This window comes from Moschus berezovskii, chromosome 8 (genome assembly GCF_049115385.1).
Source record: "Moschus berezovskii isolate FMDL1 chromosome 8, NW_MosBer_1.0, whole genome shotgun sequence".
In the NCBI taxonomy this organism is placed as follows: Eukaryota; Metazoa; Chordata; class Mammalia; order Artiodactyla; family Moschidae; genus Moschus; species Moschus berezovskii.
In genome coordinates this window covers 83,832,287-83,844,854 of record NC_142467.1, presented here as the reverse complement: position 1 = coordinate 83,844,854, position 12,568 = coordinate 83,832,287, and the positions used below count along the sequence as shown (strand labels likewise).

The 12,568-nt window shown below is 44.4% G+C and overlaps 1 protein-coding gene across 5 annotated transcripts in view; it reads left to right on the top strand.

Moving 5' to 3' along the window:
• Positions 1-12,568, top strand: part of ZNF608 (zinc finger protein 608) — a 108,113-nt gene that overhangs the window by 91,296 nt on the left and 4,249 nt on the right. For all 5 annotated transcript variants that reach the window (XM_055429067.2, XM_055429068.2, XM_055429066.2 and 2 more), the window contains 5 exons: positions 4,690-4,777; positions 5,251-7,690; positions 9,625-10,042; positions 10,755-10,927; positions 12,291-12,444. In XM_055429067.2, the coding sequence (XP_055285042.1) occupies positions 4,690-4,777; positions 5,251-7,690; positions 9,625-10,042; positions 10,755-10,927; positions 12,291-12,444 (3,273 nt within the window). The remainder of the gene's footprint in view (positions 1-4,689; positions 4,778-5,250; positions 7,691-9,624; positions 10,043-10,754; positions 10,928-12,290; positions 12,445-12,568) is intronic.

Here is a 12,568-nt window from a genome sequence, read left to right as displayed (position 1 = left end):
AGGGCAGTTAAAAATGTGGTATCAAGAATGATTGAAGAAACTCGTTTATGCTAGAGGGGAAGAAAAGAAGGCAACAGGAGCTGAAGGGAGTGTTGACATGATCATTGTCCTGCGTGGGTGAAAGGCTGCCAAGGGGACTATCTGTAGGGTATCAGAAGGCACAGCCAGGACCTGGGTGTTCAAAGACAGATTTTAGTTCAGGACCAGGAGCGTCTTTCTAACAAGATGACTAAAAAGTAATGGAACAGCCCTAGATACCAGTCAGAGCTTCTCCAACTCCTATCCCCTGCCCCTTTAGAGTTGAAGCACGAGGGAAAAGGGACACACAAATATGAGGGCCTTGTACCACCCATTGGCCTTTCACCCTTCAGTACCTTGTGACCTATAGGCTTCTACTCTTATTATCAACTTCACTTTCCATATCACTAGCTCAGATTTCCAAAGCAAGTCCTTGTTTAGTTATCTCTGCTTCAGTTACCTAGAGCAGTCAGATGAGGCCAGGGTTAGGATTACTGGTCTAGGAGCCTAGTTGCCTAAGACTTCCCTCTGAACAGGAACTTTAGGCAGGGCAGTTACTGTGAAAGTCTCATGCTGGGTCTAGCTGAGTAAGATCGGTTAAGGGACCTATTTTCTAGTATGGGTAATTGGCTAACTATACTTCCACTTCTGAAATAGCAGGTATGCTTATGTTCTGTTTGCAGACTTTTAAAAGTATAAAGTATGGATGGAGTTACAGGCAGTCTGTGACTGATTCCATAGCACTAAATAGATTCCTAGTCTTGTATATACCCTGTAGATGTACAATAAATGCTTAATGGGCCTGACCATCTCTCTGGGATCACTTAACTGCTAAGTATTGACAAGAGGAGATAATAGAACACCGTGAATGTGGAATCCTTATGGGATCTCAGGGATTTTTTGGCTTGTAGAGGTAGGGAAGGGGCTCATGTTATAGAAGGCAGATCACCTTCTTATTAAAGTGTCTTGTAGTGGTAATGCTTTGTGGGGGAGGCAGCTCAGATTGTGCATTAGGACCTAAGACATACTTTTAATACTAGGAAGAAAACTATGTGTGAAGCACACCCAAACCACCAGTTGCTCTTTTCAGCTTTATTTTTTCTTCATTGGTAATAATCTTAAGATATTTTTCAAATATAAAGTATTACAGGGCAGGCATTATTAGCATTTTGAGAAAAATCATGCCCGACAGTCTGTGGGTGGGAAAAGTGAAAGTAAAAGTGTTAGCTGCTCAGTTGTGTCCAACTCTTTGGGATTCCATAGACTGCAGCCCACCAGGTTCCTCTGTCTATGGGATTCTCCAGGAAAGAATACTGGAGTTGTAGCCATTCCCTTCTCCAGGGGATCTTCCCAACCCAGGTTTCCTGCATTGCAGGCAGATTGTTTACATCTTTCCCACCAAGGTAGCCCTATGTGGGTAGGAAGGGAAGATGATAAATCTGGTGGGATACTTGAGAAGATAAAGATGAAAAGGACTTGTACAGTGTCCCCAGCACCTGACAAGTTGGCAAGATGTTTGAAAGAATAAATGTGCAGTAAAATTAACTCTTTTGGAATAAATGTACATTTATTTTTAGTTTATGTGAGAAAAATAACCATGCCCAGATTTATAATTTGAACTTTTAAAAGGACTCATTTTCACAAAAGTATAGTCTGTTTTGTATCACCACGGGTTAGAAAGTGTTCAAGATGTCGTGACTTCAAAAAGATAAGTCCTTTATATGTTTTTTTAGAGCTCAACACTACCTTTGTACTTGGCCCCTCACAATAGGATGTTGTCTGAACATAGACTTCCTGACAAAGAAACAGTACGCTTTGTAGTTTATATGAGAAGCGTTCCTTAAGCCCTCATTCCCATACAGAGCAGATTGGGCTGCATAAACATGTGCATGCCTGTATTCCGCACGTAAATTCTAGGCTGACATAAATATTCCATGACATTGTGAAGTGGATTGTGCATATAAGGGAAAAATAGACCAAACACACGTATTTAATTAGAGAAACTATTCAGATCTTCCTGGGATTAGAGCATTTATTTTGAGTCTCTTTTAAAATATGGAGGGATTCTAGGAAAATTAACCTAACTTATTGAGGCCCTTTTAGGTTGAAAATGGACATTTTTAAAAAAGAAATTTATTCCCACACCAAGTGCTAATAATGGTGATTGTTAATTGTACTTAGATCAGTGTGGTGTCTAGAAATAGTATCAGGCGATGGGAATAGTTTTGCAGTGTGGAAGTTGTTTCGCCTGTGATAGCTTCACCCCATAACCCCACATACTCAGTGATTAACTACTGCATGTTGGGGTCCCGTCCTTCTCTCTGGCTCCCAGGTTTCCCTTTGTCCTGTTCCAAGACCAGGAATTCGATGCTGAGGGTGGTGTGCAGGCTGGTGGGTCGTGGTGGGAAACAGCGCGGTCACGTGGACAGTAGCCTTTCATCACACGGACCAGCCCGCATTGATTTACGGAGCTGGGCAGCCCTCTGTCCCCAGGAGAACCCTGGCTTGGGGAGCGTGCCCCCGCCTCGTGGACGGCCCAGCGCTGCGGCAGCCGGGCCGCCGCCTCTTCCCCCGGCGATACTCCTTTATCCCCAGCCGTCGCTCCAGGCGGCTGCCCTCGGCTCAGCCAATCAGACGCTGGCGTTCCCAGCAGGCGCCGGCCAATCCACGGCCAGCATTTGCTGGAAACGCGAAACCCTTAGGGGAAAAGCAATAACAAAAGCCTTTCACTGCAGACAAATGTTAAGTGTCTGTGCAGACTTTTCCTGTTTTTAATTTTATTACTGTAAGAATGGAGGGTTTGTTGTTTCTTTCATGTTTCCTTTCAAGCAATTTTAATTATACATTTGTGCTACATCAGGGACTCGGGAACGCAGTGATTCAGCCTATTGCATCTAAAGCTAAAATGCAGTAACCTTCTGGCAATACAGATATATTCCTGCACTGTAAATATAGCTGACATGCTAAAGAATTTTAAGCAGCTGCAAAGGTCTTTGACACCACACACAGTGCCCCAGAGAGCAGATGATGAGAAAACCAGCTCCGTCTTCCCCTTCTCCTTGTCTCCACCCCCTCCCTTTTCCTGAGGGGCTGTGCTCATAAAGAATCCTTTCCTCCAATTGTTCCATCTTGTGCACATTTTTACCAAATGCCTAATTACCATTGACTCTCATCTAAATAAACATTTTTATACTTAATGACTTGAGAGGTGTTTTTTTTTTTCTCCTGTGAAGGAATTAGAATGGAATCAACTATGATTTGAGGAAATGCTTACTTTCCTTCAGGTAACTTCCCCCCTCCCCCCCCCCATTGATACAGTGAGTAAATTCAGCTGTCACCTAAGTAATAGTAACACAGACCATATGGAAAACAATTTTTAAATCTATTTTTGGGACTTTTGAAAGAAATCCTTTCTTCCCCAATACTTGAGTCCCAACTATCCAAATATTTTACCTGCTATTAAAGACATTCCCAAGGAAATGAGTCTTACCTTGTGAGGTGTCCCTTACCACAAAGAGTTCAAGTTCTCTGCAGAATTCAAATGGCAGTGAACAAGTGTGCAAACCAGCTAGAAATAGACTTTGAGTATTGTCTTTTGGTGTTTCCAAGGAAGAAGGGAGACTGGTGGTTTATAGAAACTAAGACACACTTACTTTATTTCTTTACCCTAATAGTTTATATATGTCTCAAAAGCAAAATCTACCTCCTTTTAATGTGTGCTTTTAAAGAAATGCTTTTTTTTTTTAAAGGCACTAGAGAAATAAAGAGGATGTTATATTTTGTTTCCCTCTGACATTTGGTATATACTAAGTGCACTTAAGTTTAGTAATTCACAGATGCAGTGCTAAATTAAATTGTCTGTCTGCAAAGCAGTTGGGAAAAGCAGAATGGCTTGCAGGAAACAAGTGTGTTGGTTTTGAGGGGTTTTTTTTTTTCCCTTATCCTCTGTGGCAAATGCTTACTAAAGTTGATTCTAAAGATAACCCCAAGAGCAAACGTATTGTGTACATATATTTTCTTAAGAGGGCTATTTTAGGAGTCCTTAATATGAAACAAGACCAAACAGTGAAATAGATACCATGCTAAGGCTGATTCTTGTCTCACAAAGCCAGAGAGGAGAGGATTAGGAAAAATAAATCATAGCTGATTGTCTCCTATCTGAACTCCAAGCTCCCTCTTGCATGCACATCATTTTTTTCCCTAAATAAAAATCACCATTATTTTATATTGTTGAATTGGAAACAAAACCGATTCCTTTCAGTCACTTTCTGTTTTAAGCACTGGTAACTGGCGCTTAGTTTTTGTTGGCTGCTTGCCAAACGAAAGCAATTATGTGTAATAATAGAAAAATTAAGAGGTGAGTGTTGCTGTTTTACAGCAGGACATGGCAAAAACCATTTCCTTCTGTCAGCAGTATCTTGATTACCCTCTCACACACAGCCTTACCCTTTTGTACCACACAAGTATGCTCATGAACACACACACACTCACGATTTCCTGTGGGTTTTTGCTTGAGGTCACTGAAACCAGAAAGAGGAAGAATGCAAACCACAGCTTTTGAAAGCAAGTGAGAATAGAGCTTTGCTGGTAAAAAGAATAGTAATAATAAATGAACTGGAAATAGGGTAATTTGTGCTAACCTTGGTCCTTCTTCGTTCCCCACTCCTGCAGGTGTCCTAGTGGTCAATGTCACGTGGAGGAACAAGACTTACGTAGGGACCTTATTGGACTGCACCAAGCACGACTGGGCCCCTCCCAGGTAGGCACGGGGCCTTTGATTTCAGCCTCTATCTTTCTCTCCTCCTTCCTCTTCTTCTTCTCTACAGAGAGATTAATAATACTTGAAAGTCAGTTTGTAATTGAAACCAAACAAAAGAGCAATGAGCAATTCAGGATTGAACACAATAAAATGCAGGTGCCACATTGCTTGTTTTTAGGGTGATTGCTACTTCCTGCCCCTCCTCTCTCTCCTTTGTTTTCTTCTTGTCAGCATGGGAATTTGAACTGCATTGGAAACTAAGCTACCTGAGCTGGTTTTCTGAGGAAGAACATAAGCCATTGGTAGCCTAATCTGTCATAGGTATTGAAATAGTCAGTGGGAGAATTGGGTGTCTTTTCCTCATCTGGGCCCAGCCCTCAAGCTGCTGGGGTGTTGACTACATTGCATGCCTTGTGATTTCACCTGGCTTCTTTGAAAATGCTCGTTTTGATGGCTGTTACTTGCTTCCCTAGGTTCTGCGAGTCACCAACCAGCGACCTGGAGATGAGAGGGGGCCGAGGCCGAGGGAAAAGAGCGAGGTCTACCGCAGCTGCCCCGGGCTCAGAGGCCAGCTTCACAGAGTCCCGAGGGCTGCAGAGCAAGAACAGAGGGGGCGCCAATGGGAAGGGGAGGCGGGGCAGCCTCAATGCCAGCGGGCGGAGGACGCCCCCCAACTGTGCTGCTGAGGACATCAAAGCCAGCCCCTCCTCCACCAACAAAAGGAAGAACAAGCCTCCGATGGAGCTAGACCTGAACTCCAGCTCCGAGGACAGTAAGCCCGGGAAGCGTGTCCGCACAAATTCCAGAAGCACTCCCACCACCCCTCAAGGGAAACCAGAGACAGCTTTTTTGGACCAGGGCTGTTCTTCTCCCGTGTTGATTGATTGTCCCCACCCAAACTGCAACAAAAAGTACAAGCACATCAACGGCCTCAGGTACCACCAGGCTCATGCCCACTTAGACCCGGAGAACAAGCTGGAGTTCGAACCAGATAGTGAGGACAAGATCTCAGACTGCGAGGAGGCCTTGAGCAATGTGGCGCTGGAATGCAGCGAGCCAAGCACAACTGTATCAACTTACGAGCAGGTGAAGGCGCCAGTGTCCCCTGGCTCAGGGAACCCCCCCGGCACTCCCAAGGGAAAGAGAGAGCTCCTGAGCAACGGCCCAGGTTCTGTTATTGGGTCGAAGGCTGGGAAGACTGGCAAAAAGAAGGGTCTTAACAATGACCTCAGTAATCTTCCAGTCATCTCCAACATGACAGCCACCTTAGACAGCTGCTCAGCAGTGGACGGCAGTTTGACTGTGGAAATGCCCAAACTGGAAGCAGAAGGATTAGTTGACAAGAAAACTTTGGGAGAGAAAGAAAAGGGCAAAAAAGCCAACAATTGCAAAATGGACAAAAACCTCTCTAAACTTAAAACCGCCCGGCCCATTGCCCCTGCCCCGGCTCCCACACCCCCGCAGCTAATCGCTATCCCCACTGCAGCCTTTCCAAGTACCACTACGGGGACCATACCCGGACTGACCACAGTTGTTCAGGCCACACCAAAGAGTCCTCCGTTAAAACCCATTCAGCCAAAGCCCACAATTATGGGGGAGCCCATCACCGTGAACCCAGCCCTCGTGTCGCTCAAGGACAAAAAGAAAAAGGAGAAGCGAAAGCTGAAGGACAAGGAAGGGAAAGAGACGGGGAGCCCGAAAATGGATGCAAAGCTGGGCAAACTAGAGGATGCCAAGGGGACTGGGAAGGATTTATCCGGACATTTTTTAAAGGACCACCTCAGCAAGAATGAAGGGCTGGCAAATGGACTGTCCGAGTCTCAAGAGAGTAGGATGGCTAGTATCAAAGCCGAGGCTGATAAGGTTTACACTTTTACAGACAACGCTCCCAGCCCTTCCATCGGGAGTGCCTCAAGGATGGAATGCAGCACTTTGGTGAACGGACAGGCGCCCATGGCCCCGCTGCACGTGCTGACCCAGAATGGGGCCGAGAGTTCTGCTGCCAAGACGAGCAGCCCTGCCTACTCAGACATCTCCGACGCTGCTGATGACGGTGGTTCTGACAGCAGGTCAGAGGGCATGAGGTCGAAGACCAGTTCCCCATCAGATATACTCTCTAGTAAGGATGGCGCTGTGAAAGGACATTCTTCAACGACAGCACAATCATCTCAAATGAAAGAGTCCCACTCTCCCTATTACCATGGCTACGATCCTTATTATTCTCCCAGTTACATGCACCCTGGGCAGGTGGGCGCCCCTGTAGCTGGGAATGGCGGGAGCACACAGGGAATGAAGATCAAGAAGGAGTCTGAGGAAGAGGCGGATAAGAAAGACAAGGCAGAGCAGCTCGAGGCTAAGAAAGTGGACCATAACCCTGCATCCTTACAGCCTCAGCACCAGTCGGTGATCACCCAGAGACACCCGGCCCTGGCTCAATCACTATATTACGGCCAGTATGCCTACGGGCTCTATATGGATCAGAAGTCTCTGATGGCCACCAGCCCTGCCTATAGGCAGCAGTATGAGAAGTACTATGAGGACCAGAGGCTCGCAGAGCAGAAAATGGCCCAGACTGGGAGAGGAGACTGTGAGAGGAAAAACGAGCTCCCTTTGAAAGAGCTGGGCAAGGAGGACAGTAAACAGAAAAACATGCCATCGGCCACAGTCTCAAAAGCTCCCTCTACTCCGGAGCCTAACAAAAACCATTCTAAACTAGGGCCGTCAGTGCCTAATAAAACTGAGGAGACAGGTAAATCGCAGCTTCTCTCCAGTCACCAGCAGCAGCTTCAGGCCGACAGCTTCAAAGCTAAGCAGATGGAAAACCACCAGCTTATTAAGGAGGCTGTAGAAATGAAATCTGTCATGGACTCTATGAAGCAGACAGGTGTAGACCCAACCTCGAGATTTAAACAAGTAAGATTGGGGAGCGTGGCCCCCATAGGGAGAGCGCAGCCTGAGACTTGTACATGGCTGGCCTTGATCTGGTTAGAGTTCTTCACAGGAAATCAACCAAGTGTTCCTTAGGCTGTATTTCTCTTCTCTTGAAAAGTGTTTTAAGTGATTCTCTCAGGATTTCTTATGTACCTTTGAAATGTACATTACTGACTATTTCCTTGTCATGTTGTGTAGTAAAAAGAATCTTGGCCATGTGCTTTGCAGATTCATGTTCCCTGCCACTAACTGGGAGAAGGCAATGGCAAGCCACTCCAGTACTCTTGCCTAGAAAATCCCATGGATGGAGGAGCCTGGTAGGCTGCAGTCCGTGGGGTCGCTAAAGGTCGGACACGACTGAGCAACTTCACTTTCACTTTTCCCTTTCACACATTGGAGAAGGAAATGGCAACCCACTCCAGTGTTCTTGCCTGGAGAATCCCAGGGACGGGGGAGCCTGGTGGGCTTCCGTCTATGGGGTCACACAGAGTCGGACACGACTGAAGTGACTTAGCAGCAGCAGCAGCAGCCACTAACTGACTCTGATGAAGTCCCTTATTGTCTTACTGAGTCCAGAGTGAGGAAATTCTACCCTGTGGTGGCTGAGGTCCCTTCTAACTCCAAGATTCTGAGTCTGAGAACTCAAATAATTGTTCTTTTACATTTCCAAATTTATTTTGGCATCTTCTGGGAATATTAAGACAGGGTCCTTAAATTCACATTTCCTACTTTTCTTTTTAATGAAGCTTGGAGTATCTTGGGGTGTCTGGACTTCTGTTTTATGCTCTATGTTAAGGGCCTCAAAGCAGGGCTCAGTGCCTCTTGCTTGTGAGGTGAGTGAGGAGATAGGGGGGTGGGCCTCAGGCAGTCATCCCAGGGCCCCGCAGTGGGCCAGCCTGAGGCTGAACATGCCAACACCTGAAAATCAGTCACCTTGAAACCACACATGTGCTAGCATTTTCTGTCACAATTCAGACATCCTGACTCAACTGTAGTCCTAGAAGTATTAATTGTGATACTTCCCCAGCCCTCACTTAGAGGGAGCATATAGAGGTCCTGGTGAATCAGAGCAACAGAATCCTTTCTTCATGCTTATTTCTGCCCCAAAGTTGGGCCTTAACCCTAAGCACCCAGTGGGTTTGTAGAATGAATGGGATGGGTTGCAGGGGAGCCACAAAAACCATTTTAAAGACCCTCAGTTTCTCTACTTCTGGAGTCGAATCAGGCTGTGATATCACAGGGCTGCATTAGAACTGTACAATTTCGGGGGGGGGGGTGTGTTATGGATGCTTTGTTTCCTAGTAGTAAAGCCATAATGTGTGGTATTAATTTTTAATTTTGTTTTGATTAATGAAACGATCTGGTGTATATTCAGCGTTGGCTGCAGTAGATAAAGAGAGTATATTAGGAAACCAAGAGTTTTCCCCTCTAAATGATGTTAATTGATATAATTACTTAAGCTATATTAAAACTTAAACAGTAAGTAAAACTTATTATTATCAGCTTGAGTTTTTGATATTCTTTTTACCTATGTAAGATAGTAAGGGGAAAATGAGAGTTAGATTGAGTATGTCTGAGGGTGTTATTTAATGTTAAGAATTGACGTTAACACCCCAGCTCTGAATTCCAGCCAAGCTAAGTTTTGAAGCCCAGCTCCACAAACTGGGCAACAGTCTGACCCTGATATTACTTGAGTTTTAAGAGCTTTGCTTTTGTCTTCTGTGAAAGAGATTATTAATCATGCCCGCCTTAGACATCATTCCTTCGTAAGAGGAGGCAGTAAAGCTCACAGTGTAAGCATATAAATAAATGTTACCTCAGTATTAGAAGTAACAGTAATAGTGCTGTCATGGTGATGAATGAGTTTTTCTTAAAAATGTTAATTTAATTTTAATAAGTCTTTTTTCCAAAACCAGGATCCAGATACAAGGACATGGCATCATTATGTATACCAACCCAAATACCTGGATCCACAAAAGTCAGAAGAACTTGATAGAGAAAAGAAATTAAAAGAGGATAGTCCCAGAAAAACCCCCAACAAAGAGAGTGGTGTGCCCAGCCTTCCTGTATCGTTAACAAGCATCAAGGAGGAACCCAAAGAGGCCAAACGTCCTGATTCTCAGTCCTTGGATGAGGGCAAACTGAAAAACGATGATCGGAAGACTCCCGTGAACTGGAAGGACTCTCGGGGAACAAGAGTGGCTGTCTCCTCGCCCATGAGCCAGCATCAGTCCTACATACAGTACTTGCATGCGTATCCTTACCCGCAGATGTATGACCCCAGCCACCCTGCATACCGGGCTGTTTCTCCCGTCCTAATGCACAGTTACCCTGGTACGTGTCGTGGGTTCTCACTGTATTGGAGGGAAGAGGCTGTGTTCAAGTACTAGCTGTTTTAAAACTCTGGATAAATTAGAGGCTTCAAGAGTGACATTGTTTGGCTTGTTTTTAATGCTATTTAAAGACGTCCCTAAGGTGAAACGGAATTAATGGAAGATTTTTTTTCAGATGAAATGTCAAACTAGCTGTAGTTTCCATAGGATCTGATGGTCTGCTGTAGCTATGAGACTGACAGATACTTTATGGCCTGAGAATATATTCTGAACACTTACTGTCATAATCATTACAGTTACTGTTCTTTTGATTTAATTGCACACGTAAACAGATGAAATGGCTGTAAGCTCGTTCTCTTTTAGAACCTCCAATCATCAGGATGGGTTAACTGGGAGAAGAGAATCGGAGAACCTCGATACAGTTTAAAGACGATATAGCCCATTCTTTGGAGAAGGAAATGGCAACCCACTCCAGTGTTCTTGCCTGGAGAATCCCAGGGACGGGGGAGCCTGGTGGGCTTCCGTCTATGGGGTCACACAGAGTCGGACATGACTGAAGTGACTTAGCAGCAGCAGCAGCCCATTCTTAATGGAATAGTCCCTATTTTAAGATCTCCGACTCTTGTCCCAAATTCATGTAACCCAAATGGTTTGTTGTTTTTATTTAAAGATGTCGTTCGTAACTTGATGTGGCATTTGTTGTGTGTCTGCAGGGGCCTATCTCTCTCCAGGATTTCATTATCCTGTTTATGGGAAGATGTCAGGGAGAGAAGAGGCAGAGAAAGTCAATACCAGCCCTAGCATCAACGCGAAAACAGCCCCTGAATCAAAAGCGCTGGATTTGCTCCAGCAGCATGCCAGCCAATACCGCAGCAAGTCTCCTGCTGTAAGCTTCCTTTTGTTGTCACTTAAAAGCACTATGTTTTAGGGGGAAAGGGGACAAGCTAGAGAACAGTCTTGAAATATAAATGGTTTTGGAACCCAGCTGTAATTTAAGACTGCTGTTTTTTTTTTTTTTTTCTAATAAGGAAAGAATGGCATGTTTAAAATAAGATGCTTTCACACACGAGGGGAAAAAATGTTAAAGCATGTATGGTAGTAGCAGCCTCTTCTGTTGGAAAATCTGTTACCTTGCTTACCCAGGAGGATGCTAGTTAGCCAGACATTTAAATTCATAGGAACCAACCTTCGGTGCAAAATACTTCTGATGCATTCGTGTTCTGCTGAGTCACTTGGCTAAAGAGTGGTGACTGCATCCATTCTGCTTCGACATTGACTCCTCCACACATCCCTGTAACTGCTAAAGTGATTCAGACATACATCTTTGTGAAAGATGGCTCTGCTTCCCCACCCCCTGCAAAGAAAGTCCCAGAGACTATTGGGAAGAGAGAAAATACAAAGGATGTGGTAGTTCTAGTCTAGAAAAAAGAAGGTTGGAAAGATTAAATATAGGCTTTGTGATGTGTATCTGAGTGTGTCTACCTGAAACTCTAAAGAAGCTTAAAAAAAAAAAAAGATTTATGCATCTTTAACTGTGAGCACTCCTTTTAGTATAAAGTTTTTTTTTCAAATAAGAAAAAGAGCTTTAGTGAAAGGCTGATTAAGTTCAAATGGGTGAAAAATGTCTCAGAAACACAGGATCCTCAATCAAATTACGATTTTAGAGGACTGGAGCTTCTCTGAGTGTTCAAAGATGGAGAGATTTTGGAATTCTTCCAGAGGCACAGGGCAACAGTTTCATGTGCTTGACATTGATGTAATACATAATATTAGGATATATGTTTTCAGTGGAGCCCAATATAAAGAGATAGGTTTAAAATTGTGAGATATATTCTCCTCACAAAATGTAGTTAAAATAGAAGAGTCATCAGAAAACTTGACCTTAAAGAAGTCTCTGCAATACCTTTTTCTCCTTAATCCCTATGTGAAACTTGTTTTTAGGAAGAAATTGGGTCGGTTCTAAACCTGCAATTATGAATAGGAATAGAGAGACCCTTTTATTTCAGTCATTTGAGGAAAACATTGATATTGCTTTGGCGCAGAGCGGGACTATAGTGTAGGCTTAATTCCAATTGAAATGCACATCTTTTGAAATGATTTGCCATTAATAAAGATTTTCTAAGAGTCTGTGTATTTGCTTTTTTAATATTAGGAGCACCCACTGCTGAAGGGACCAAGGAGGTTTACTACACCCCTCCAAATTGTTGCTCAAGGGATTAAGAGGGGAATCTCTGTCTTTTCTTTTGCAGCCTGTGGAAAAGGCCTCAGCTGAGCGGGAGCGGGAAGCTGAGAGGGAGAGGGACCGCCACTCCCCCTTTGGCCAGCGACACCTGCATACTCACCACCACACCCACGTGGGCATGGGGTACCCACTCATCCCTGGGCAGTATGACCCTTTCCAAGGTCAGCAGCTCCATTCTCCTTGTGCCTTTGTTCATCCTGCTTTGAGAAACAGTTGCCAAAACTGCCTTTCTTGTCTTCAAATGAAAAGGTTGAACTTTGAGTTAATTAGCTCTGAGGTGGGATT